At 49.0% G+C, this 27,727-nt stretch overlaps 1 protein-coding gene and 1 non-coding gene across 6 annotated transcripts in view; one reads left to right on the top strand and one right to left on the bottom strand.

The window, feature by feature from the left end:
- The window catches only part of Xpnpep1 (X-prolyl aminopeptidase 1), a 50,959-nt gene that overhangs the window by 3,889 nt on the left and 19,343 nt on the right, over positions 1–27,727 (bottom strand). For 4 of the 5 annotated variants that reach the window (XM_028875045.2, XM_028875049.2, XM_028875050.2 and 1 more), the window contains 17 exons: positions 21,253–21,316; positions 20,039–20,143; positions 18,377–18,469; positions 17,969–18,112; positions 16,156–16,251; positions 13,731–13,812; positions 11,081–11,291; positions 9,779–9,868; positions 8,807–8,857; positions 7,700–7,758; positions 7,527–7,604; positions 5,572–5,643; positions 4,044–4,104; positions 2,540–2,609; positions 1,554–1,727; positions 1,114–1,190; positions 240–338 (listed from right to left, as the gene is read on the bottom strand). In XM_028875045.2, the coding sequence (XP_028730878.1) occupies positions 240–338; positions 1,114–1,190; positions 1,554–1,727; positions 2,540–2,609; positions 4,044–4,104; positions 5,572–5,643; positions 7,527–7,604; positions 7,700–7,758; positions 8,807–8,857; positions 9,779–9,868; positions 11,081–11,291; positions 13,731–13,812; positions 16,156–16,251; positions 17,969–18,112; positions 18,377–18,469; positions 20,039–20,143; positions 21,253–21,316 (1,626 nt within the window). Of the gene's footprint in view, positions 1–239; positions 339–1,113; positions 1,191–1,553; positions 1,728–2,539; positions 2,610–4,043; positions 4,105–5,571; positions 5,644–7,526; positions 7,605–7,699; positions 7,759–8,806; positions 8,858–9,778; positions 9,869–11,080; positions 11,292–13,730; positions 13,813–16,155; positions 16,252–17,968; positions 18,113–18,376; positions 18,470–20,038; positions 20,144–21,252; positions 21,317–21,609; positions 21,715–27,727 lie in introns of those variants that run through there. The other variant, XM_028875047.2, reaches the window with a different exon arrangement.
- LOC114697079 lies at positions 14,116–14,220 on the top strand. The gene has a single exon (XR_003735111.1). It is a non-coding gene; the product is annotated as a U6 spliceosomal RNA (small nuclear RNA).

The following is a 27,727-nucleotide window of genomic DNA, read 5'->3' as shown; positions in this document are numbered from 1 at the left end:
AAGAATGGAGCTGTTTCTCTTGAAAAGCAATGGCCCACTGTGCCTACCCATGAGCACTAGGGCCCCACGGCCTGTGGAATAGGACTACCTCTGCTAAGAGCCCAGCACATACTGGCTACTAGTCCCAGAGGACTTCAGACAAAGTTGAACTCTAAATGGAACCATGGAATGGATCAGGGGATAGTCTCCATCCCTTACTAACATTTCCTCCAAACTTCCACCCCAAGACTCCCTGTTACCTCTTTATCAGTAAGAGAATCCACATCTATCATTTTGGTCTGGATGGGAACCAAAGTTAGAGGTTCAAAGGTCAGGCTTCCTCGGTTGTTGAAATTATACTGTAGGACAAGAGAGGAAACAGCAAGTTACACCCCCTTTAGCACAGTGAATGGCTGAGCTTTCTCCACCAAGCCCGGCAACCCTCAGAGAAATGTGTATGTGAGAGCTGACCAGTAGACAGCAGGACACCATCTTCAACCAAGAAACACAAGGGCAGCTGACACCACTTCCCACGGCACTGTGGGCACACCTCTCAGTTACCAGGGACAAGTGGGCACCTCCGTAAGGCTAATGGACGCTGTGGTGGAGAAGATGAGGACAGGACATGAGGGTGTCCAGACTTGGGGAATCTCTGGTTTGGGTTCTTGAGATTCTACTTGGTATCAACCATCCAAATCAATTAGCCTATGTTGTCCTATTTACTAAGCTTTTTTTTTTTCCAATTCTGTGTCTGTGTAAGAAGACAACTATCCACCATGTGTGTCCCAGGATCCAAGTCAGGTCTCCAGGCTCAGTGGCAGGTGTCTTTACCCACACAGCCCAAATCTCATGCTCATCCATTCACTACGATTTTTTTATTTTTATTCTTTTTTTGACAGTGCTGTAGACAGAACTCAGGACCTCATTTGTGCCTAGCCAGAACTCCACCACTGAGCTACAGCTCTGTCCCTTTCTGGTTTTACAGAGGAGAGAAGCTTCTGGTAAAACCCCTGGTCTGAGGGGAAGGAAGATCCATTTTGGCCCCACTATGGCACATTTTGGTTCCAAAGACACAAATATGCATCTTCCCACAGTAAGAGTAGGAAATCTTTAAGCAAATACAAGAACACTCACCTTGGTCTTCACGGGAACCACCAGAACAACATTCTCAATGCGGATCCCAAAAGCCCCATCTTCATAATACCCAGGCTCTAGAAGAAAGAACTCAGTGAGAGGCAGCCCACCAGAGAAGAGAGGGGGAAGGGACCGCTCCACCCACACACTGTGTACCAACAGGACACAGTGATGCGGCACCAAGGTCTGTCTGCAAACACCGGGTAATGTAAGAGAGCAGACTACAGTGTGTCCAGTGCGACCTTGAAGACAGACAAAATGTCTATAAAAGACCATATTTTTACATTCTTATCCAGACCCAAATCACTCTAACTGAAAAAGGTTGTTGTCATTTCAAGATGACCAAGGAGGGAAGAGTTATCACCAATTTCCTTTAAAATAACTGAAACATAAGAAACATCAAAGAACTCCCATATGCCCTGTCCATGAGGAACACCTACCATCCGTGACAATCATGCCAGCCTCCAAGGGCTCATCGGAGAATGTTTTATAGCTGATGCCACAAGGACCCTCGTGAACATTCAAAAAAGAGCCAACGCCATGTCCTGTTCCGTGCAGGTAATCCAGGCCAGAATCCCACAAAGCTGAGCGGGCAAAGGAGTCTAGCAGGTGACCTGAAAGACAAAGGGACACTCGATATCCGTGCAGCACTTTAGAGATTCAGATGGATTATGTTTGACTTCAAGAAGGTGAAACAGAAACCGAAAGTTACTCAAGAGTCCAGATTTAAGCTCAGCACAAGGAAGAACTTTCTAACAACCGAAAATACTGAGAAGCCAGTCCGAGCTCAGTCTAAAGCCAAGGGATCATTTGCACCAGCAGGCTGGGAGATGGACACCTTCTTGCAGATTAAGGCTACGCTGGGTGACATGGACATTCCTTCCTGGGAGCTTAAGGTTTCAGAATTCTAAGCATGAGAGTCTTACAAGCAGAATGGCGGGCATGAACGATGAAAGGACCAAGTCTAAGGGAGGTAAGCAAGTGCCCACCGGCGGCCAGAGTCAAGGCCTGGGTCTTGCAACTTGTAGTCCAACGCCCCATCCACCAGTACTCGAGCAGAATACATCTCAAGTCAGGATCCCAGTGACATAAATCCAACAAGGGCCATCAGAGGAGGTGCTGGCCCCACGCCGAAGACAGGCGGGAGGCTGCCCACTCCGGGCCTGAGGCCTCTGCGCCCAGTTTGCACCACACATGTCAACCACTTCTGTTACTGGTCAGAACTGACACCGAGAACCACCCTAAGCCTGGCTCTTGGGGATGGGGGAGGGTGGGGGGCACTCACTCCATGGGGTATCCTGCATAGCCTAGCCGGGCCAGAATTGGACTAAGACTGACAAAACAAAATGGAGGATACATTTTTTTCTAACCAAACTTAGACATGTTCGAACCATGAGCCTGCCGTGTTACAGAACAAACCACCTACCTTTGGTTCCCGTCGGGAAAACAGCTGCGCTCACAGCTATGTGGCCTTTGAGGACATATGTGAAGCATTCCTGCCAAAAAAAACCCAGAAGACGACTGCAGGAGACAGGCATTTTAACCCCACACAGTCTTCTAGCATTTCAAAACACCTCGGCTGTTAAAGTGTCTGGCGATACTACAGAGAACATCGTGGTGATTTCAAAAACAAAAACAAAAAACAAAAAAAATCCCCACCCAAAAAGCCCAGCCACAGTATCAATTTGCCAGAAAAACCTTTTTTTGTTTGTTTGTTTCGGGTTTTTTTTTTTTTTTTTTTTTTTTTTTTTTTTTGGTTTTTTGTTTTGTTTTTCGAGACAGGGTTTCTCTGCATAGTTTTGGTGCCTGTCCTCGAACTCACAGAGATCTGCCTGGCTCTGCTCTCAAGTGCTGGGATTAAAGGCGTGTGCCATCGCTGCCCGGCTGCCAGAAAAATCTTGAAATTAAACTTAAAGCAGCAGGAGAAAGATGGTCACCCGGGCCCTCCCTTGAAGCACTCTGACACGCTGTCAGGAAGATGTGAGATGAGGTAACATTTACAACAGTCAGCACGCCCTGCAAAGCCTTCGTGACTGAGACACTTCAGCACCAGGCCAGCCACCGTTCATAGGTGGCAGATCTTGGCCTGGCAGCCAGGCCTCTGGGCTTCTCACCACCATGCAATCCTCAGGGGCTTGCAGAGGGGCCGGAAGGACTGACACCCAAGCCTCCTCTATCTAATCACAGCAAATGGATCCCGCACACAAGGCCCAAAATCTTCCAGGTGGGGTGGCTGCGACTGGCAAGGCCAGAGCACCAAGCCCAAGAAAGCTCTGCAGCCACCTTGTAACAAACACCCTTTCCCTCAGACACAGCACTCTGAGACCCAGCCTGTGCTGGCTGAGCAGACTGTCAAGGCTCCCAGAGCCTCATGTGCCGCCAGGAGGTGGCCCCTGCTGTGCCCACATTTACAGACAATGAACACTTTGTTCAAGGCCACAGAGTCAGTACAGCAGAGATCTAAGCAGGGTCCAGACTCCTGGCAGGGAGCACTCCACCTCACAGCTCTACGCTACCTTTCTAAGTGGTCAGAGCAGAAACTAAACAGTGTCCATCATTCCACAGTCCCTTGAGAGGGGAGCTGTAAAGCGGAATGCTGACCTTGAGAAACAGAGAGGGCGGCTTTCAGAGTCCAGACACTGTTGACAAAGCGTGCCTCTCATGGCCCCTCCCTTGAAAGAGAAGGCCAAAGCTATTTGAAGTGAACTTGGGCTGCTTTGACCTTAACAGCATGCTTTTAAGTTTCCTCCAAATGTCTTACCCACCAGTAATTAATTACACAGATCTCATAAAGCCGATAAGCCTGACTCCACAAAAACGAGCGTTTTACTACCCACTTATAATTTTTATTTATTTATGCAACCCCTTTTGAGAAAAGCAGTGTCTTTTTAAGAAGGCAGAGAGGGCCTGGAGATTCTGTTTCACATTACCTTCTCATAGGCCGTAGGGGTCCCAAAGTGCATGGTCCGGGTCACATCTGTTGTTCCGTCCCTTTCAAAAGTAGAAAAAAAAAGTTTTTCCAGTCAAAGTAACCTTTTCTCAACCATGAAACAGATGGGTACGTGGAGAAACTATAAACGCAGAGCTGGTGGGAAGAGCACAGGAAACACCCACTGTGGAAAACCGCTTTGCCTGAAAGGTTGAGCAGGTACCATTTGAGCCATCAGCCCGACTCCGCCCAGAGAACTGGAAAGGGGTATCTGTCCTAACCCTCCCATGAATTGACTGTGGCAATAGTTCAACAACTTTACATAAAAACTGATTTTATATTTAGAGTAGGTGAACTCTGTCTCAACAAAATTGTTATAAAAAATAAGGGCAGGGCGGTGGTGGCGCGCGCCTTTAATCCCAGCACTCGGAGCAGAGGCAGGTGGATTCTGTGAGTTCGAGCAGCTGGTTACAAAGTGAGTTCAGAAAGGCAAAGCTACACAGGGAAACCCTGTCTCGAAAAAAAAAACAAAACAAAACAAAAAAATAAGAAAAAGTGTGAATGTAAAATTGGCTTGATAGAGTAGGACTGGATGGGCCCTGATATACATTATTCTTGGTACATACAGTGAAGCTACTTCATGAGACAGCCATTACCAGGTTATGACGAAGAGGGCAAAGACCATGTACACAGAGGCTTGTAGTAAGTACTTGTAGAAAGAAAGGCAAAATCCATTTCCTGCTGCTGGAGAGCAAAGGGATTACTGAACCGAGACCCTAAAACTACCCAGAAGCCTCTCTTAACATACACTAGTTCACATTAATCACACCAAAATATAATTTCCAGGATCTTCCCATAACATTCTGAAGAGAGGGGAATTTATGCTATGACCAAGAGGTCCCCACGCAGCCCAAGGCCAAACGCAGTCACGGGTAACGGGCTGAGTTCGTGTAACAGCTGGCCTCCAGCTGCAGTGGGGAAGGCGCCTTTCTGTGCACACAGTGCACACGCTGTCTACCCTGGCTCCTCTCAGGGCTCAGCAATGAGATGGGAGCGAAGTTCAGCTTTCTTCTGAGGGAAAAAAAAAATGCTAAAGTGCACAGCTGTAAAAGAGGCAAGACAAGTTCAGAAGTGGAGGGTCAGACCTTTAATTCACACCCTCACATTCAAAATTAGCCCTTACTTCCTCAGGCCCCAAGGAAGCTCCAAGCAGGAGCTGGCAAACCACTTTCTGGAATGGAGCAGGAAGCTTCCCAGGTTCCCAAGGCTTCGCTTTCCTTCAGTTCTTATTTCACAATTTACCAATTTACAGCCAACGACTACACAGTTCCATCATCCTTCTCAGGAACAGCCAACTGGGCTTTTTCAGTGAGAGGTCAAAAAAGAAAATAAGACAGAAACCATCCATCAGTAGCCAGGAGGGATGGGTGAGCAGCTGGGTGCACTCAGCCAGAGCACAGCTTATCCAGCTCCTCAAACTTTGGCCTTGAACTCAGTCTCAAGTTCTACAGCAGCCCCGGTTTACTTACTTGTATTGAGCACCCGAGTCAATGAGGTACACCTCGTCCAGGGACAGGGTCCTATTCGTTTCAGGGACCGGCCTAACAAAGTTAATAAAAAAATTAGTTATTCCAAAAATGTGATCACTTGGCAAAGCTGAGAGGGTATGAATATTGTAAACTATTCTTTTTTTTTTTTTTTGGGGGGGGGGGGTGTTTCAAGACAGGGTTCCTCTGTAAAGCCCTGGAGGTCTTAAAACTTGTTCTGTAGACCATTCAAAGACTCTGCAGCCTAGCTTCCCAGCTAAGGAAGTGGAACAGAAAGAGGATCAATGGCGCTGGTGTCGAGAACAAAAGTGTCTGAGAGATGACTTTAAAAGAACAATCGACAGAACCCAGTGTGGCTGCAATCCTCAGAAGGCTGAGGCAGGAGGACCACACAAGACAAGCCTGAGCAACAGGGAGGCCCTACCTCAAACAACAGACAGACAGACAGACAACATAAAAACCCTGACAAAAGAAGCAATGAGTCTAAGCGTGGGTTCCAGGGATGGGAAGTAATCAGCCAACGTCCATGACAAGCTCACTAGTCTTGGGGCTCCAGACCCTCCCAAGAATCTCTGTGCTAAGAGACCCTACCTTCCCTGGGGAAAGTAGTGGGTGAGGAAACTCTTCAAAGATCAGGAGGTTCTTTGTGAAAAGTGACCTACCTTCCCCATCCCATATTCTAGACAGTACCAGTGTGCTGGGAAATGTCCAAAGGGAAGACAGCACTCTAAGCTGACACGCTGCAGGGGCCAATCCCTCTCAGACACGGGCCCGGTCTCTAGGCTGACCTCTAACAGCCTGCCGGGAAGAAATGCTGAAAGAGGAGCAAACCGCTTTCAAAGTTTGATTGCTCTAATCGTACGGAAAAAATCCATCATGAAATTCATCAGCTGAGTCAAAGTGAATGCCTTTGGTATCTGCATGTTGGAGCAGGGGTGTTCGTGTGAGAGAGTGGTAGACACATCTGCGACTATGTCCCCCACAAGCTTTGAAAGCTGCCCCACGACTAACAGCTCTAAAAGCAATCATTTAAAAAGGAGAAAAGTGTATGCCAACTGTAGCACAGAGACGGTCTGAATGCCCTTCCCTTACTGCACTTGGAAGACAGAGGACAGGCGCCAAATGCCCTACACAGAGAGAGAGAGAGAGGGCACTGGGCTGGGTAAGCTGATGTCCACACCTAACTACATTTCCTACATCACCAGCAGGGCTCAGATCCCAAGTACAACAATGCCCCTTATCTCAGAGTTCAGGGAGGCTCAGCTCTGCGGGTCCACGGGCTCTCACAGATCATATGGTGAAAAGGAAAAGAAGGGGAAAGAAAAAAAAATAGACTGGGATGCTGGCTTCAAACCCCGAGAGTCAGGGAGAGATGACTCTGCCACCCAGCATCTCTTGACCCACAATGGCTACCCCACCAGTTAGCAGAGCACTTTTGGATGCTGGCAGTGGTGCTCATACAGGATAGACCAGGACATCAAGAAGCCTGCTAACACCAGGAAAGATAACTCCAGAAATCCATCAAAATACAAGGGTTATAGAGACAGTTTCTGAGCCTCAGTATGGAAATATGGTTAAGTGTGGGAGCTCATCCCTGTCATCTCAGGCTGAGGCAGGAGGATCACCATGAAGTGGAGGCCAGCCCAGGCTATATAGTAGGTTCCAGACCAGCCTGAGCTAGAGAGTGAGAATATATCTCAAAAACTGTTAACAATAATAACAAAAAACAAGTAAGAGGAAACTCCTAAAAGACAGAGGCTTGAGGACTCAGGAAACTATGGAATCCTCTGGGATCTTCTCTCTCCTACTTCAGTCTCCACAGACACACAGTGGTGGGCACAAAGGCTCTGGGAAAACTGCCTCCCCTGCTCAGGCTGCTGTGTGGAAGCAACGCAAGCCAGGCCTGTGCTCCTCCTCTGTCCGTCCGCATGCCTTACGCGTAGTGAATGATGGCGCCATTGGGTCCCGTACTGGAGATCGTTGGGAAGCTCAGGTCCACAAAGTCAGCCTGTTGCCTGGAACAGACAGAGCAGAGTCGCTCAAGGGTTCCACTGTGGCAGGAGTCAGGGCCCTCCCAGCACATTCAGCGGCCAAGAAATCGCACACTTACCTTCGAAATTCCTCAGCTTTGTCAGCAGCTGAGATCTCAGTTACACCCCCTTTGGGGACCTACAAAAGAAAGTTGCTTATGAATCATCACAAAGAACCACGGGCTTCAGCCATGTAGAGTGAACATTTGGTGCTGGCACCCCAAAGGCCCCTCGTCAGGATACACTGTCTCCTCTCTAATAAGGAGGGAACGGCGGGGGCTCTTAACAAAGCTCTCTAAAGGAGAGGGGTTTCTAGTCACTTAACTTTGCCCTGAACCATTGTGTCACAGCACTATATCCCCAAATCTCCCAAAATGTAATGCATCTAAGTTTAAAATTTCAAAAGCATCCCCTATAAACAACTATCCTAAAGCCAATTATCCTGGAGGAATAAAAATAGGTCCTAACAGTCAAAAACAGGAAGAATACGTAAGTAAAACAATCTGGCCACTGGATGCAACGAGATCACCACCTGGATTTTCTCTTAAGACAGCAAAGCATGTGCACAATGCTCACACTACATGATCCTAAGAGTAAAATAAACCAAACACAAAAACCTATCTGCATACTACAAGAAAAACAAAAAGAATTTACGAAGATGAACAGCTGGAAGTATGGAGGAAAAAATGCTCCTACTAGAAGAAACTAGTATAATCCCCTTTTTCCAATTCTAGTTGTTCCTAGTTATTTAAATGTAGAGTGGCACTGTTTAATAGCAGCACAAAGAAACTAACCATTGTCAGCTCCAGGTATGGTTGGGCAAGAAATTAATGGCCAAGGGTCAATTTAATATAAAAAGTTTCATAGCTTGAGGTTCAAAATGAACACACCAAGAGAACTTACTCCCAGTGTAGCTAACTCGCCTATAATTCAGGAAGGGCCACTCTTCCTTCCAATGAAATTCCACTCTCTATCATAAAGGAGCCACAGTGATGGAATGTCTTTCTTTCCCACAGAATTTATCAATATATATATGCACGAAGTTACAGAACACAGTGCCAAAGAGAACACTAAAACCAACCAAAGCCTTAGGCCATCAGAGCCCCGGGGAGGCCACGGTTGTACTAAGGTCTGTTGATATCTTGGAGTGTTCTACAGCCACATGCTCAACAAGGGTAAGAACCAACCTCTTTCTCCAGCCAGCTGAAGAGTTCACAGAGGGCAACGGCATCCTTAATCTGTGCAAACAACAGGGAGTCAGATGACCAGACTCAGAGCCCAGCCCTGTGGCACCCTCCCAGGACTGCACCCCAGAGCCAAAGAACCCAACAGCACTCAGGCTTCCACTCTGTGGACATGTTCCTGGAAGCCTTCTGTGGCACTTCCCATTACTGGGAGAGAAAACGGGCTGCCCAGCTACTCAACAACTGAGGTAGTCAGGAGGGGCCCGACCTGAACACACAGGCAGCGCCTCTAACCAGTGAATTCCACCCTACACGGGCCAGAACGACAGGCTAGGGTCAGCCTCTGCCAATCTCAGATCGTGCCTCACCTGCCTTAACTTACTCATTACACCACAGCCTCGCCACCGTCTACACTATCATCATCAATACTCCTCCCCGTGTGTGTGTGTGTGTGTGTGTGTGTGTGTGTGTGTGTGTGTGTGTGTGTTTAACATTTATGGGTGTTTTGCCTGCATATGGCTATACACCACGTGTGCCTGGTGCCCACAGAGTTGAAAGGAGGGTGTCGGATCCCCTTGGACTGGGAACACTGAGTTATGAGATGGCGCGCAGGTTAGGTCCTGGGAATCAAAAGAGCAGGCAAGCTCAGCCACTGAGCCGTCTCTTCAGCCTCCTTCATTGTATTTTGTGTTACAGTTCATAAGAATTTAACACATACAATTTTATTATTTTTTGAGACAGGTTCCACCATATACCTGATCCTGACCTCAAATTGACATCCTCCTGCCACAGCTTCCCAGCAGCTAGGGTTCCAGGCCTGCATGCCCAACAAAACAGTTTATTTCATTCCCCACTAACTCTGAAAGGCCAGAAGGACCTAGGCTCGGTGAGTTTCAGAACTTGTGCCAGCCACAAGATGAGGGAGAGCAGGCCCTTCTGACCCCCCATCCTACTTCCTGCACCAGCTCGACTCACGTGGGCCCGCCTCATGCCTTCCGCCTCAGCTGAGTTCTTCACGGCTTTGGCAATGCAGATGGGTGTATAAGGCATACAGCAGCGGTGATCCTGGGGCAAGGCACGGAAGATGAGAAGCATGATTTACTCAACCGCCAGGAAAACGCACTCGGAGGCAAACGATTTGAAGAGCTCCCATTCGGAACCCGCAGCTGTCCCGAGCCTGGAGTCCCCCCACTTCTGCTGATGCCCGAGCATGTTCACACAGCTTGAGCTCACCCCAATAAGTTCAGTACATCAAATGGGGCATCTTCCTCCTCTACTCTCACTCGTTGCCGTTGCCCGCCTGTCACAGCAGAGGGTTGCTTTCCAAGCCTCGTGGCTGTGGCGAGTGCACCGCCTCTCGGAGCTAACCCGAGCAGCTCTCTTGCTGGAGTGGCACACAAACCTGCACAGGGACCCTCCTCTCTGCCTCTCGTCACTGCGGCAGCTGAAGGAGAACCCAGCCCTGTGTGTGTGTCGGGGTGACTAGGAAGGCCCTCACATTCTCAAGCTGTGCACAGTCTCCCCGCACCGCCCTCCTCAAACACAAACCTCAGGAAGCAGGGAAAGCAAGAGCGACCCTGGCCGGACAGAGACACAGCGGCACAGCGGCAGGGGTGCTGATGAGCTAGATCTGGGCTCTAGCCAAGAGTCCACTGCTGAGCTTGCCAAAGCTCACCTATCTACCAAGAGCCCAGGGCCTGACAGAAGAACAACCAGCTGAAGGGATGTGGGTTCTAGCCCTGCCCCAGATTCTAACTAATGTGAAACAACAGTTGTTGGCTGCTTAGCCTGGCCCAGCAAGGACTCAGTAAAGGGCAAAACTGTCCCTACCATGTGAGCTTAAGACAAAGCCCACTCCCTAGCCTCTCTGGGCCTTGAATTTCTGTATCTAAAACCTGGGGAAAGAGATGAGGCATGTGCTAGGAAGTGTACCCCAACATTCAGGTTCCTGTGCTGCCTTCAGCCTGGTACACCTTACTCGTTCTGTACTTCATCTGAAAGAATATTCACAATAGCACCGTCTCAGACACTACTTAGAGCTCTTCCTCAGTTACAGTAACTGCTGTTAAAACATATTTAAATAAGCCTAAGTACTAACGTGTGCCACCTAAGATCATCTTTCACGCCACACCCTGGAAGACATGGACCTACACCGTTTAAGGAGTCTCAGATACTCCAGCTCTGGGCTTACCCGGAGACCACAGCTCAGAGCCCACGCCTCTGCTCCCGCTGTGTACGACATCAGAACCACAAAGGGGCCAGAGTGAGGCCACTCACCTTGGGGATGGCCTCGCTCACAGCATAGCTGGCTTTGTCACTGACCCACACTTTCTCCCTTGGGGCGAGGTCAGAACACAGCGTCTTGAGCTCACTCAGGACGGACTTGTAAGGAAGCACCTGGATTTTATATTCTGCCTCCAGGCCCAAGTCAAGGAGCAGATGCTGTTTCACACCAGGCGCATCGATGCGATCCCCATCAATGAAGAGCCTGCCGGGGACAGAGGTGGATCACCAAAGAGGGCACGTGAGGAGGTGAACACACACAAGGCTCACATCTTCTGGCACTCAGAATCAAACAGGTTTTCCTCTTTCTCCGCGGCCTGCCCCAGCCCTGCCCTCCCAACTGCATCTCCTGCCCCTGTAAACGCTGTCATCATCCGTCCCATTCTCCAGGCCATTGTCTTTGATGTCCCTTCTCCCCACCCCCATTAACATCCGAGACCTCCAGCCACACCCCATCACATCTGTCCAGCTGTCTGTAGTCCTGTCCACCAACACCTCTCTGTGATGGGTGATGTCGCTCTGTATGCTGTGAATGTGTGTTGCTCTGATTGGTTGATAAATAAAAGGCTGATTGGCCAGTAGCCAGGCAGGAAGTATAGGCGGGATAAGCAGACAAGGAGAATTCTGGGAAGAGGAAGGCTGAGTCAGGAGTCGCCAGCCAGACACAGAGGAAGCAAGATGTGAAGGCAGAACTGAGAAAAGGTACCAAGCCACATGGCTAAACATAAATAAGAATTATGGGTTGATTTGAGTGTAAGAGCTAATCAGTAATAAGCTTGAGCTAATGGCCATACAGTTCATAAATAATGTAAGCCTCTGTGTGTTTACTTGAGTCCAAGAGGCTGCGGGACTGGAGGGTGAGAGAGATTTGTCCTGACCATGGGCCAGGTGGGACATAGGAAAACTTCAGCTATAAATGGCTCCCACACGTGGTGACAAGAGTTTCCACGTAAAATCTGAGAGACCTTAAGAAGAGATTATAAATGTAGCTAAGAGCACCTTCCTAGTTCATGTCACTCATGGCAGGCTTAGGTACAGTGATGTGTCCCCTGGCTGTAGCCAGTTTGTGGCATGCAGGCTGGAGCTACAGAATGCGGATTCCTGCCGAGTCACACAGAAGTTTCTGCAAGCTGAGCAACATGGTGTGTGGTGGATATAGCTCTTGTTACTTAAAAAAAAAAAGAGAGGTTTCTGGGCTATACGCTGCTTTGATAGAAGCAAAGACCCACTGCCTCCCAGAGTCAGTGGACAGCATGGCTCCCGGAGCTGCCGGTGAATTATCTCCACCGTGTTGAAAAGCTGAGATGGGCAGAGTCAGCAGCCAAGGCTGCTGCTTCAGGACTGACCACTGCAGTTTAAAGCAATAGATTCACAATAAGGCAGACTCAGATGAAATAAGACTTTAAATGGTTTATAGTATGTGTAAAAATGTATGTAGGCGTGGAAGAGAGAAGAAAATGAATATAGACAGTTATATAAAGAAATAGTTTTAAAAAATAAAGTCTTTAAAGAGACAATAAAGGTAATATAAAAAATAAGCCATGTAAAGATGGATGTTACACGAGAGTCTAGATTATATTGTCTTTGGGATTTTTAACTGCAGAGAGACATCTGATTGTAAAAGCTGCTGAGTTAAATCAGCATGTATATTTTAAAAGTATCTTGACTTCAAAATCTATGTCTAAGGATACATTGCTCTGGAAAAGAGGTTCTGCTTTTGTTTCCACAGAAGATGAGAATCTGTGATTGCTTCCAGGCTAATACAGTTTGACCAGCCAAGATCCCCCTGAAAGGTCTCCAATGACACCATGGCCCAGATCATCCAACATCCAAAATCAACTTCAAGGTGACTGGCTCAGAGGGACTGTCCAGAAAAACGGTTGGTGGGCAGGTCTCTGGGGAACTGTCTGGGTTTTCAATGGATACAGGAGGGCCCAGCCCACTGTGGGTGGCACCATCCCCTGGGCAGGTGGTCCTGTGCAGTATAAGAATGCCAGCTAGCAAGAGCCTGCCTCAAGCTCCTGCTTGAGTTCCTGCCCTGATTCCCCTCAGTGATGGGCTGGGGCATAGAAGTGTAAGTTATTTAAGTCCTCTCCTCCCCTAAGTAACTTTTGGTCAGTGTTTTATCACAAGAGAAAAGAACTGGAACCCCACACAGTAGAAAAACAATGACAGGAAGCCTATAAGCAATGTTCTGACTGATAAAACTGACAAGTCCACAGAGCAAAGTAAGGGGGGGGGGGTGTTCCCGCATCACTGCTGACCTTTCAAATGACTAGGGTCGAGAACTACAAGCTGAGCCTGTGTGGCCCCCTCTGCACTGCCTTCCAGGAAACCTGAGATCAAATGTAGCCTGGGCAAGACTGCAACAGGAACCTGAAGAACCTCATAACCGGCTTTGTTCCGCTGGACTCATCTACTTATTTCTCAGTCTCCTGTCACTATAAATACTTCTGTAGATTTCAAGACATTTGGAGGTTTAGCGGGAAGGCAGGATAAAAACAAACAGCTGTTAAGGCAAGGCTGAAGGGGGAAGTTCCGGAGAAAGGAATCATACTACCATAACTGTGGGGTGAGGACTAGAAAGGGGAGCCTGAGCCCTTGGAGCTGTGGGGAGGAAGTTTGGGTGGGAGTGAACACTTACATGATGGTCTCTAGTCCTACGATCGCATAGGAGAAAAACACTGGATTGTGCTCCACATCTGACCCTCGGAGATTGAACAGCCCTGAAAAGGAAAGCATTTTCTTAAAGATGGTTTCTGTCAGCTGTCTGGCTCCCAGGTAAAGCTTAACAGGTAGCTTTGGGGGGGAGGGAAGAGTTTCTGCTTAGAATTCAGCTCCTCTCAAAGGATTTCACCACATCTCTCAAAAAGGTAAAGGACCTTACACAAGGTTCCACAGCTGAGCTGCAACTGCTGAGCCTGCCACCTGATGGCACCAGAACTGTTTCCTCGTTGGCCATATTGCAAGCCAGAGGAGGAAGCAGGCTCAAAAAACACGAGCAGTGGCCCCCTAAGAGCTGAAATAATGCGCTCGCTTTGGCTGCACACAGACTAAAATGGAAACAATACAGAGAAGATTAGCATGGCCCCTGCCCAAGCATGACACAAATTCGTGAAGCGTTTCATATTTTTAAAAAAGAGTTGAAATAGCTAACCCAGTTGCTGGGACCTGCCAAGCTCAGCTCTCTGGCATCCAAAAAATATAAGGAGGATACAAGCATTCTCTCTATCCCAAGGCAAATGACCTAGGACAGAAAAACTGAAACTGGGGGGGGGGGTGAGGAGAATGGGGAGGGCACAAGGACCTCCACTGAGCAGAGGACCCTATGGAGGCAGGGCTTCTGATCAGAGGTAGAAGAAAAGCTCTGACTCACAGCCTGTGGCTCAGCCACAGTGAGCTGTTACTAGGCTGGGTGGAGGATCTGCCTCGAGTCAGGGGCCAGAGTCTGATGAGGTCACAGCACATTTGAGAAGCCTGATGGACAAGCACACAGTAAGTTCTGGTCCTGCCTGCCAGCTCTAAAGCATGCTCTCAGAAAGATAAGAGCAAAAAGGGCCGAGTACAAAAAGTTGCTGCCTCTATTTTAAAAAGTCATTTCTAAAACCAGAACAGAAAAGTAACATTTTTTAACCTCTCATACTGACTCCTTTTTTAATTTTTTTGGAGAGAAGGTCTCTTTGTGTAGCCCTGGCTAGCCTGGAACTTGCTATGTAGACCAGGCTGGCCTCAAACTCACAGAGATTCACTTGCCTCTACCTCCCAAGTGCAGCACCACATCCGGCTTACCAGCTCCTTTTAAATGAAGGTACCTGGAGCTGTGTGTGTGGTGTGACAGGATGCACAGGTCAGAAGTCCTACCACACACTTACCCTCAAACTCACAAAACTATCCCTAAAAGTTAACCAGAAATACAAAAACCAAAATGACCAAAAACTAAGACGTAAGTGTATGAGCCACGATCTTGATGGAAGTATCAAAATAAATTACAGAGAAACCGGAAATAGCCCAAAGGCCTTCCATATGGAAACTGTTAGGCAGACTGCTGTATAACCATTTTATGGAATTTTTAATGCTTAAAGTTACGTTTATATTTGCTCCTAGCAGATTGACACATTTAGAACAGCAGACTGAATGACAGACACACAGAAATGTCAACAATGGCTGTCACTAGGTAACAGGATTGTGAGTGATTCTGGTTTTCTTCTACTTCTTCTGCACTCTGCAAGTTTCCATAATACGTTTTTCTTAAATTCAAGGGAGAGATTCTCTCCTCTCTCTCTCTCTCTCTCTCTCTCTCTCTCTCTCTCTCTCTCTCTCTCTCTCTCTCTGTGTGTGTGTGTGTGTGTGTGTGTGTGTGTGTGTGTGTGTGTGTGTGTTTCCTCTGACACTGGGTTTAATTAGAGACAGCAATCACTGACATCTGACTCAGTCTGAGAGACTGAAGAGGCAGGACGGATGGAGTAGGCTTTCTTCCTCCAGTGGGGAGATTCGACACAGCAGCCTCGTCCAAGCTTTCCTGAATCAAATCCAGTCAGAATGAGACAGGCGGGGGCATTGCAGTCAGATCCCTTCAGATTCTGAAGACTACAGATTTGGAACAACTCCATGTGGACAGGAGTCGTGGAAGGTATGAAGATTAAGGGAAGGGGCCTTGAGAAGAATTTTCAGTTCTTAAGTTTTCTGAGGTAAAAATTTTACTAGAAGGTTCTTCCTATGAACATATTAGAAAAGTACATAAGCATAAAGAAACAAGGATAAAAAACGTTCAGAGAAATATTCTTCCTCAGAGAGGCCACAATCCTAAGAGATGGGGCAGAGGCAGGCATCGCCCACGGCTTCACCATGAGCCCCTGCTGTGTACTGCTCTGGCACTTCCACACTCCCCTGGCCAGCTCATCGTGATGCTCTCTCCTGTGTGCTCACTGGCATCTGCGCTCTCATTTGGAGACACTGTCTGTTACAAATTCCCTCACCATTCAGAAAGCTGAATGGCACGAACACACAGATTCCCAGAGGCCCAAGGAAGGGATCAGGTAACGCCCAAGCATTGAAACCAGAGCACTCACATGCAATTTCATCTAGGGCAGTGACCACAAACCACACGATGCTCCTCTCAGCCATTTTCAACCGAAGGTCTGCAACCTTCTCCTTCCAGGAGATGCCTGCAAGAAACAAACTTGCTTTTGACGCCAGCTGTGATTCCGTGAAGATGGAGGCCAAGTGAGAAGGCCTACGCCGAACACTTACACAGTACTTCTGACATCAAACAGGCAACCCGCAGAGCAGGCAGCCAAGATTCAATCCCCAGCAGAAGAGGAATGACTTGGCAAAGTCCCTTGACTGTCGTGGGCCCGGACTGCCTGTGACACCAGTACAATGTTTATCCCAACTGTTGTGGGCCCGGACTGCCTGTGACACCAGTACAATGTTTATCCCACTGTGAAGCATCCACACTTGCCAGGTCAAGGTACCTACCAAGGGTCCTGCTGCTCAGTGCAGTTATGGCTCTGAAAAAAACCAGTCCCTGCCCTCTTTGAACTTAGAATCTACAAGGCAATGCATACAGTTAGATCAGAAATTAAGTGCACTACTATTCAAATGCCGGTGTAACTGAGTAAACTGACTGAGCTCTAGGAATACATGTGAATCTCTTTGGCAGAGATCTCGCCTGTGAAACCCACTTTACATTTCTTGGGCCCTGAGATTTGGTGCTAAGACCAAAGAGTGCCCTGCAGCCTGACTCACTGTGAATATCACTTCCAAATCACACTTGCCCTGTCAGGCACAGCCAAGGCCTCCCTGCTACTCCCCAGAACGCAATATGGTACCAGAGGAAGTCATCTCACCAGGGTAGCATCTGTAACTTAGCTTATCGCTAGCTACCTACGAACAGCATAGTCACACCCATATGGTATACCTAGAAATGCCCTACCCACAGCAAGCATGCAACTGTTTGCAAAACAGAAACTCTGGCAGCATACCTGAGATCTCTTCTCCTACAGTAACAGGTCAGAGGCTCTGTTTCAGTTAAAAAACTCTTTCGACCATGCTGATGGAAAACATTAAACTGACCGTGGGCCACCGCTGTACCCATCCTCCCCTATAAATCACACCCAATCAGGGTGTCACACTGGAAAGCAAGCCTGGGGCTGCCCACAACCCAGGGCTGCTTTGAAGATCAGCCCAGGAATGCTGTTTAAAACTTGGCCCAGTGTCTCAGCTGTGATACTTTATTCCCAGGACCCCTCTGGCAATCTGCCTACATTCCAGATGTCCCCCATCCTCCATGTTTGGGCTGCAAGGCTTCCCGCCCTGCAGTCCTACCCCCAGTCTTCTCCCTCTACCTTCTCCCTCACTGTCTTCATTAAGCCACAGTTCTTCTCCTACAAAAGGTGCACAGAATGTGCAGCTCACCCACTGTCCCAGGCCAAGGAAGCAATCACACCTCAGCTTCTACCAGCATAAGGTACGGTGAGGCCACAAGGCAACCCTACAAACGCCACCATGGAGGAAATGACGCTGGCGTCACCAGCTGCTGCTCCCACTACTAGACCCAGAAGAGTGGCAGCTGGCAGCCATGAGAAAGCTTCAGCCTTTCCACCAGGTCCCACAAAGACGCCCAGAGGAGCGCTGCAAAAACACACTAAGCCAAAGCAAGGGACAAGCAGGTGCAGAAGTGGCAGGCAGGTAAAGCCACAGCCTTGTCAAATGGTCCTCGCCACCAGGTGAGGCACACTCCGTGGTCATGTCAAAGGCCTGTGCTGGAGACAAGGCTACATACGATGTGGTCGGCCAACTCCATGACAGGGTCTTTAATATGACCTTTGCCAAGACGGGCTGGCAAGCCAGGGGTCCCAGGGTCGTAGGTGTGGCTCTGACCTGTATAATCAAGGCCCAGTGTGAGGAGGGGCTTGCAGGGGCGCTCTGGCCGGTCTGTCCAGATTTTGTCCACAAGGTTCTCTTTCACAGGTACGAGGTGGTGCCCAGCACTTCGAAGTACCTTGGCCATCTTCTTCCAGTAATCTGAAGAAAAACACATGGTCAGCCATGAAACAAATATCTATTTCTTCTAAGGCAAACAGCAGGACCTTGGCCAGGCCCTTCTGGAAGGCATTCCCCGGTGCCAGGCATGCACCATGGCCTCCCCTGCCTCTGTCCCAGAAATGTCTTCCAGCTGAGCCTTCATTGTGACGTCAAGTCATATTGAGCCCCAAATGCCCCAGATCCAAATGGCAAACAAGGAGGATGCAGAGAAGTCTAGCAGGCTGGAAGGACTAAGTCACTCACCTGTGGGAATGATGAGTGGGTCTACACCAACCCTGGATCCTTCTGGAAGCACACTCACCAGCCAGTCCTCCTGAGTTGGTGTGTCCTTCAAACCTAGGAGGACAGAATTGCTAAGTGCCCTCCCTTCCCCTACAAGGCCAAGAGCACAGAGCAAAGCGCCCTGCCCACAGCCAGCCTCTGACCAAAGGACTGAGCCTAGGTCTTGGCCACAAAGAAATCTTTCTTAGGATTCCAAGAGGGATACCTAGGAGCCTGCTGCAGCCCTGGGACTCCCAACCACAATAGTGGACAGCCTCTAACTTCTATAACACTATGATAAGGAACTAAACAACCACTAAAGAGAAAGAACTTATTTCAATAAGCCAGTTTTTCTTTAATCAAGCCAGTATCTTTGGGATATAGGGGTTTTTGTTTGTTTGTTTGGTTGTTTGTTTGTTTTTTTTGGTTTGGTTTGGTTTGGTTTTTGGTTTGGTTTTTGGTTTGATTTGGTGTTTGGTTTTGGTGTTTGGTTTGGTTTGGTTTGGTTTGGTGGTTTGGTTTGGTGTGGTGTGGTGTGGTGTGGTGTGGTGTGGTGTGGTGTGGTTTGGTTTGGTTGTTGTTTCCAGGCACTGGTAGGGAGAGAGGACATCCCTGAAACTTTCTGGCCTTCTAGCCTAGCAGAATAGATGAACTTCACCTTTACAGAGATCCTGTCTCAAAACATAAAGGTGGGGGGCTGGCAAAATGCATCGGTAGGTCAAGACAGGGTTTCTCTGTGTAGTTTTGGTGCCTGTCCTGGATCTCGCTCTGCAGACCAGGCTGGCCTTGAACTCACAGAGATCCGCTTGGCTCTGCCTCCCAAGTGCTGGGATTAAAGGCGTGCGCCACCACCGCCTGGATGGGATATAGTTTTTTAAGCCAATGAGATTTTTGCTAAATAATTAATATCCTGGCACCATGCATGTCTATTCAGAGTAAAAGCTTGTGCATTCTGACAAGTTTCTCTGCTGACTTCTGACAGACAGAGCTCAAAGGTTTATAAAGCTCATGACTTAACAGTTCTTAAAAGCTGTAGGCTGGCATGAAGTTTAATTTTGCTATTTGATTCTTTCCTTTTTTTTTTTAACAAACCACTAAATAAGCCACTTTATTAACAAAGTTTTTCTTGGAACTCCTGATATAACTTCTGTAGGATGAAGTCACATCATTTCCTAGCAGACAGATCTTTGGCAAAACCTTGGGGCTGAGTCACTCATGGGCAGTGACTCACCCTCCAGAACCTCCCCACACAGTGGCACACCTGAGGAAAGGTAAACAACAAATGAGAACAGCGCTCAGGAGGGCTAGGGATCCACCCGTGCCATGCAGCTGACATATTCCCACTTCAATAGCCTGATGGGACTCATTCTTCTACTACTCTACTCCATAGTGCTACCAGACCTGGCAGCTTCAGTTTGGGGAGCCCAAAGGCAGCTTTCTATCAGCAAATGAACCTGGGATCCTCCAAAAGTGAGTATGCAATAGTGTGCATACAGAGGCATACCACTTTTTGGTTTTCCTTGGCTTTTCAAAGGATCCAAAATGTCAGGGAGAACATTAAGATCCTAGATGCCGGAAGCATTCCACCCCTGCCCAGACCAAGCCAATTACCTAAGGCAGGCTGGTCTATATGCTTCTACCCACCCATCTTCATGAGAGTCCAGTTGTTGTCCATCTGCTTGGCAGCTTGGAGAAAGTAGCGCCCATCAGTCCACATGGCTGCATGCTCTTCCGTGATGATGGCTGTGCCTAGAGCAAAGAAGCAAGAAAAGAAAAGTTTCTGACCAGCACTGACAATCTGTGAAAAACATGGTAGCAGGCCGCCAGGGAAGGGAGGAGCACCCGCTCTCACTGGGGCAGAGGGGTCCTAGACTCCAAGGCAACCGCCTCCGGGTAAGAGAATGATGCTGGGGCAACTGCGGATCAGACTCTGGAGGAAGCAGTTGTGAGGCCCAGACTACCAGGACGCTGGTCTCTGTGCACGTGCAGCCTGAGTTAAGGCTGGAACAGAGGACCATGTAGCCAAATCTCATAACCAACAAGACAGGGTGGGGAAGGGTCCTCTGCCCCAACAGACACCCTGAAGAGCTGCTTCACCTCTCCCCAGAAGCAGCAACCCGGACCGTACGTGTCCACAGTAACTCAGCAGGCACCAGCAGGAAGTCCATGCCTCCCACCTCTATTCACCCTTAGTTCCCACAGACCTGGCAGACCTTGGGGCTTTCAGCAGAGGTGACGGCCAAAACCAACCTAAATGTGCCAACCAACACAAGCACTTAAGCCAAAGGAAGCAGAGGTGAACCACAAGTTGAGAGGGGCTCCCACCTCATCCAGCTTGCTAAGGGATAGGAGCCCAAAGGGGAAACCACCCAAAAAGTCAAGGCTGTAACAGCTTTGGAAAAGTTAGAACTTAACACCAAGGGAGCTCACCAGTACCCACTGTCACCTACACCACTGAAAACAGAGAAGCCAACAGTCCTCAGAGAACTTCACAGAAAACTAGTGAGCTCGCAGTTCACGTCTGGGGCACCACCTAGACAGCTATGCTCAGTGGAACTAATGCTACTTTTTCTGTGTATGTCATAAGCAATACAAAGCTCAAAACTGTTCCTTATACTAGAAGGTTGTTTTGCTTTGTTCGAAACAGCAAAGACACAGAAAAGAACAGAGGGTCACTAAAAGGTGACACTGATGAGCCAGGGAAACTGGAACCCACACCATCCTGCACAGGCTCAGCTGAGGACGTCCAGTTTGCATTTTATTTTTGGTTCTACAGCACAGGCTGAAACACAATTCTGTTACTTTGGGAGGGGAACACAAACAAAGACAATGGAAAAACACTAAATTCAGTGACTCACCTGCAGAGCCATCGAATCCAGAGACAAAAGCCCTCCGACAGTCACAGGGAGCAATGTACTCACTCTGGAAAAAAAAAGGTGAGAGTTGGCCCTCCACTGTTCATGCCCTGTGCTAGAGCCTGTGGGTATTACAAAGACTGGAGGATTCTTGGTACCTTTGCTCATGGAGCCAAATGTACAGGTAGAAAATCAAACCAAACACCTTTTTTTAAAACTAGCCAGGCATGGGGGCCACACCTGCAATCCCAACACTGAGGCAAAAGGATCTCAAGTTTGATGCCAGCCCGGGTTACACAGCAAGCACCTGCCTCAAAAAGCAGAACAACAACAAGTCAGCACGCCCTGTGAAAGACCAACCTGTGAAAGACCAACCGAGGGCTGCGGAGTCAGTGCCCTTAGCTCCCCAGCCCCCCGGGGAACAAAGCAAGCACAGAGAACTGGCTCCCAACCGTTCTCCTCAATGAGATCCTGCAAACACTGGGCGCCTTCCCCCTCCCGTGCCTGACATTTTGGGCATCTGTTATTTTCCTGAAAACTGGAGCTGCATTTCTGTTTGAACAAGTCTCTCATTAGACGCTGGTACTTTCTGAACACCCTGTCTGTGTCCCCTCCATGGTGGAGTCAGTCTCCCACACAGGCCCTCCCCTTCCTGTGAGGCAATCAGAAGAAGCACTTCCTCCAATCCAAGGGGCTCCAGCAAAAACAGGCCCCACTGATAATCCCCTTCCCTCACCGAGGCAGGAGGTGTGAGAAACCACCACATGGCAGCCTGGGAAGTAGTGTCCATGTAACTTGTACAAAGTAAATAGCAGGGGCAGGATTTGAACCTGCGCTGTCAGCCCCTGAACCTCCACTTTGAAGCCTGTGCCAGGCTACCTTCTACCACAAAGTATCTCATCCTCAGGACTCGTTAGGATAAGATCAATAGCAAGCAAGAAACCTGAGTGATGGCTAACACTGTCACCTCAGAGAATCCAGACTCACCTAGCAGAGGGAGGAGTAAGAGTAGGCTAATTAAGGAAGACTGACCCACCCTAACTGTGTGTGGTACCGTTCCGCAGGCTGCAGCCCCAGACTGAGGAGAAAGGAGAAAGTGTGCTGAACACCAGCGTTCATCTCTCTCTGCCCCCCAGCTGTGGGTGCCATGTGACCAGCCACCGCATGTCCCAGTGGCCACGCCTTTCCTGCCATGACGGAGTGTATCCTCAAGCCCTTCCGTAAGTGTTGTCTCTATCTGTGTACCATGCTCCTGCAGCCACGCCTTTCCTGCCATGACGGAGTGTATCCTCAAACCCTTCCTCCCATATGGTTCTTCTGTACGCCGTGAATATGTGTTGCTCTCATTGGTTAATAAAAAGCTGACAGGCTGGGAGCTGGGCAGGAAGTTAGGCAGGAAAGCCAAACTGAGAATAATGGGAAGGAGAAGGGCGGAGTTGAGTCTCCAGCCAGATGCAGAGGAAGCAAGATGAGAATGCTGTACTGAGAAAAGGTACCAAGCCATGTGGTTAAACATAAATAAGAATTATGGATTAATTTAAGTGTAAGAGCTAGCTAGTAATAAGCCTGAGCTACTAGCCAAGCATTTTTAAGTAATATTTAGCCTCTGGTTATTCAGAAACTGACGGGCGGGAGAGAATCATCCAATTACAGTTAGTAGCTTTTGTCAGATATTTAACGACAATTTTAGCCAGACAATTAACTAATACACTAAAGTTCAAAAAGAAAATCTGTAAGTAGCTTGTCCTCTGTCAGGCTGATAGTGCACAGACCAGGATCCAAGGCCAGCTCTGCTTGTGTCCAGAACTGAGTCTCCTTCCACTGTCAGCTGATTCCCAGGCCGAAGGACTCAGCAAGGGAAATACTGTTAGGCATAGTAGCACACTTGCCATGTCAGCACTGAAGAGGCTGAGGCAGGAGCCTCATGAGTTAAGAAACAGTTATATGAATGGCAAGACCCTAGAGGGAGGGAAGGAACTTAGGGTAGGGAATGGGACTGCTGGCCAGAGCCAGGGCATTTGGAGACAGTCAGTACAAGTGAGGGGGAATTACCCATGCTCCACTCCTGCTGTCTACCCTCACCAAAGCTGCTGCGACCATCATCTGGGACTCTCGGGGAGAGTGAGATGTGGAGCAGATGAGAGGTGAAGCAAGAGCTGCAGACCACACCTGGCCCCCACCCTAGGCCCAAGCTCTGCAGCTCACTCAGCTCAATTCCCGTCTCTAAAGTGTGTCGTTCCCCCTACCAAACCCAAAAGAGCACACACAGCAAACAAAACACAAAGACAATTCACTAGACCTACAGAGAAAAGAAGACGTGGCCACCCACCAGTCATTTATGAATGGCAGAATCCTTATTTATTAGCCCAGCGACTGCTGGGTACAAGACTTAAAAGAGAGGCAGGGGAGCACCAGGCCCCGTGGCACAGGCCTCTATCAGCTGCTCAGGAGGTTGAGACAGGAAGATCTCAAGTTTAAGGCCTGCTGGGACTACAGAGCAAGTCCAAGGACAGCTGGGCAGCTTAATAAAATAAAATTTTAATTAAAAAACAACTGTCTCAAAATAAATTTTAAAAAATGTTAGGGAGAAAGGAGCTGGAGAGGATAAAAACAACATCTCTCCTACGCCTGTTGGGAAGGACAGACAGGATACGGGGTTGGCCTCAGCAGACGTCTGGAAGCGGTGCATGTACACAGAAGAGACATCTTCCTGAGAAAGCATCTGAGGAGCCAGGGCAACAAAGCTAACAGAAGTAACTCATCCTCTCAGCAAGGACGCTCTCAAGTGACAACACGGCTCCCTGGATGTGGCCTCGTACCTGGGAGGGCAGAGTGAGGATGCCCTGACAGTGCTAATGACCCCAGATCTCTCTCAGAGACACATGTCTCCAATGTGGCCGGCCCCATTACTCTGTGGGCAAGCCTGGGGGCAGGGGCAGACCACAGGTTCCATCCAGCCCCAGCAGAAAGCAGGGGACAGATTTCTCCAGCAGATGAGCATGTCTAGCCTGGGACCCAGACAAGGCCTGGGGCAAGAACCAGACATGACCTAAGCGGTCAGCAAGCCAGAAGGACACCGCCAGTGAGACTGGCAGCAGCATCACCTCCACACTGCAGGCTAAGGAGGCCAGACAAGCAGAGTCCTGGCCTGGGCCCTCCCCCAGTCAGGACGCTGGCAGGGCCCAGGAACATTCTTCCTGGAGCAGGCTAAGGGAAAGATGCAAAGAAGCAGACACACCCGCTGGCTTTTCCTGCCGAATTTCCCACTTCTCTGCATTTCTCCTAAGATGACTCGGGCCCAAGCCTCGCCATTTCCACCTGAACACTGCCCTGAAACCCACACTTCAGACACAGAGTTTCAAGCACACGGACATTTTTAGTATTAGCACATCTTATTACCACTTTCCTTCGAACTCTCTGATGGCTGCCTGTCATGTTTAAGATCCAATGCAAATCCCAGCCCAGTCCCCCAGTTACCACCTGACCAAGCCCTGCTGTCCCCTGGGACCCCAGCCCCACCCTAACCAGTGCCTTCTCCTCAGTGCATCTGGGTTGAATGTCATCTCCACGGAGAGACTACCTGAACTACCAGACGACACAGCCACCCAGTCACTTCGAACACTGTATAGAAGCCGCTTTCTCTCAGGGAACACTTTATACTTATGCCGCATAGGTCCTTCACGCCTCCCCCAGAGTGTCCCTCAAGATCAAAGCGGTCACAGCTGTCCCTGTGCACAGAACAGGGACCATGCAGTGGGTCCCCAGCCAACATGTGCAGAATAAATGAAGGGTCTTTCTCCCTCTGCCCACAAAACCTTACCCATCTCTACAAAAATGGAGGAAGAGACCATGAGCCAGGAGACCAAGGAAGGGGAGCCTCCCTGAAGCCTCCAGAAGTGACACGGCCCTGCTGCTCCACTACAGACCCGGAGACCTCTGGGGCCGTGAGGGAACACATGTGTGCTGTTTGACTTGTCAGAGCAGTGACAGGAGACAGGAAAAGGCTGGAGGGGTTCCTCAACCCGAGTGCTTACAGCACAGGCGGCCCGGCCCGCAGGCAGGCAGGCGGACAAGGGGCTATCTTCTACAGGCAGCAGCTGCTCCCTCACTCTCACTGCCGCCATGCTGGGCTGCAGCCCTCAGTACTCGGGAAAACAAGAAAGGCGTGTGTTCATGAGAAACCTCCCCATTTTTAGATGCTGGCGTCTAACTCAAACAATATGAATAAAGCACACCTACAAACTACAAAAAGACCCTCAGTCATCTCTCACAATCCAGCTCCAAACCCCTCTACCACAATGCTTCCCTACCAAGTCCAGCTTGCAGAGGTCCCCACATCTGTGAGTCTCGGATGATGGTGACAAACAACAGTGGCTGAGGTATTTGGCTCGATTCCCATTTGTCGTCAATGACTATATTAATTTCCTCCACTTCTAATACCACAGCAGGTCTAGAAGGAACCACCTCCCCCAGCTACAGATGGAAAAATCAACCTGAAGCTCACAGAAGTCAATTACTCCCTTCCACTCAAGGGACCACATGGCAAATGGTAGAGAGAAGATTTGAACTCGGGCCTGACTCTTAAAAGCCCTCATCCTCGCTGCACTGTCAAGCAATTTCCTATTTTTAACCATGTATAATCCATACAGTACAAATGGGTTACAAACTCAGAAGGAACAAGGAATACAAGTATGCCCCCAGAGTCCTCAATCTTCAATAACCACACAATCGACAGCTCAAGCCTATGACCAAGCCTGGAACTCAGCTTACTAGCTGGATAAACCTTGGGCTCAGCTTGCTCATCTGTGAAATGGGGAGAAGACGATGCCCACACTACAGGGTTGGGTATGAGCTGGTGCTCAGCACTAACAAGGTGCAGCACTTGCTCCTGTGCATCAGGCAGCGAGCCAGACGCAGGGAACCTAATCAGGCTTCTCAGTCAGCTCTCTGGCCAGGAGACAGGCACCCAAGAAACATGAGCTACAGCCACATAGGGTACGCCAAATATGCAGTCCAAAGCTTGCTCTAGCTTCAAGGTTGCCTTAAACCCAAAGGCCACACTCAGAGGTTTAACCTGGGCCACCAGGGACAGGTGAGGAGGACAGAGAGGACAACCCAGAGGGCAAAGCTAGAGAAGGCCGGAAGCAAGAGACAAATGGCCTGGGGCTGCCAGCCAATGGCCTGACAACAGAGGCAGCAGCAGAGGATTCTGGGAACAGTTTGAAGACACGGTCAGAGGCCCAAACATCTCCCTGAAAGGCTTGCACTCCACCCTGCAAGTTCTAGAGAAACACTAAGGTTGAGGACAGGGTGGTAACTAGTGCTGAGTTTTAAGAAGAGCCGTCACATGGCCACATGCACGTGGAACAGGGCAAGGACAACTAATGCCTGAATGCCAGGACAAACAAGATGAAAGTTATTACATCCCACACCGGAGACACATCTTCCTCCTCCCTGACCCTGCACTCCTAAAGCCACATATCTGGAACATGCCTCAAACACATAAAGTTCTCAACAAAAGTGAACCTCAATGTTTGGATGTCTATACACAGAAAATACCACGTGTTTTTGTGAACAGAGACATGAGTTCCTTGTGCCCAAACACTGACGTCATTAATGCCCTGGCTTTGGCACTCCCCCCTAAAGGAACGGAGCGGGTCACTGGATGGTGGCCGCCCAGCTGGAACTTCATTTCCCAGGCCCCACTGCTACTAGGTAAGTCACATGATAGGAAAGGATGGCTGGGTCAAGAGTTAAAATAAATATGTTCTCTCCACACTCTTTCTCCCTGTGCTAGCTAGAAAGGTGGTACCACAGATGAAGGAGCCCAGGTCAGGTCTCTCATCAACCAGGATCGAGACTTAAGACTTCACGGTGCCAGACCCCTAAAGCTACACGATGCATTACCCACCACAGGCACTGGCTCTAATAAACTAGTGGGTAAAATCACGACTCTGCCCCCGGATTAAGTTTAAGGAACAAAACAAAACAGGAGGCTGATTTCAGGAGGCATGGATAAAAATGCAAAGAGTTTAGGAAAATCTGACTCATGTCTTCCAGGAGAACCGTACACTGCCAAACACTCACATTAGCAGATTCGCCCTGACAAAATGTGACCCTTTGACTCAGCCAGGCCAAAGAGCAGAACTCAGGGCCTTGCAGATGAGAAGGGTGAGGAATAAGATTTCTGAAATCCTGGCCCTGTTCCCATCCAATGACTGTCCTGGCTTGAAGCAGGAGATGCCTGGAAATTCCAGTGTCTGCCTGAGATAATGCGTCCAGATTACCACTGAAAGTTCCCCTGGGCCTTGCTCTGGGATTAAAGAGAACCCCATAAATCAATGGAGGATGGAGAGAGGCCGACCACCGCAGTGCCAAGTCCTTGCATAATCCCTCATTGGGGTTCATCTGTTTCCTCTCTACTAGGGAACAGTATGTGGGTGTATTTGTATTTTGGAAAGTACACAAAGGACAGAAT

This window comes from Peromyscus leucopus, chromosome 1, assembly GCF_004664715.2.
Source record: "Peromyscus leucopus breed LL Stock chromosome 1, UCI_PerLeu_2.1, whole genome shotgun sequence".
Lineage (NCBI taxonomy): Eukaryota > Metazoa > Chordata > Mammalia > Rodentia > Cricetidae > Peromyscus > Peromyscus leucopus.
Note: the sequence above shows the minus strand (reverse complement) of the source record. Positions and strands in the feature narration are given on the sequence as shown.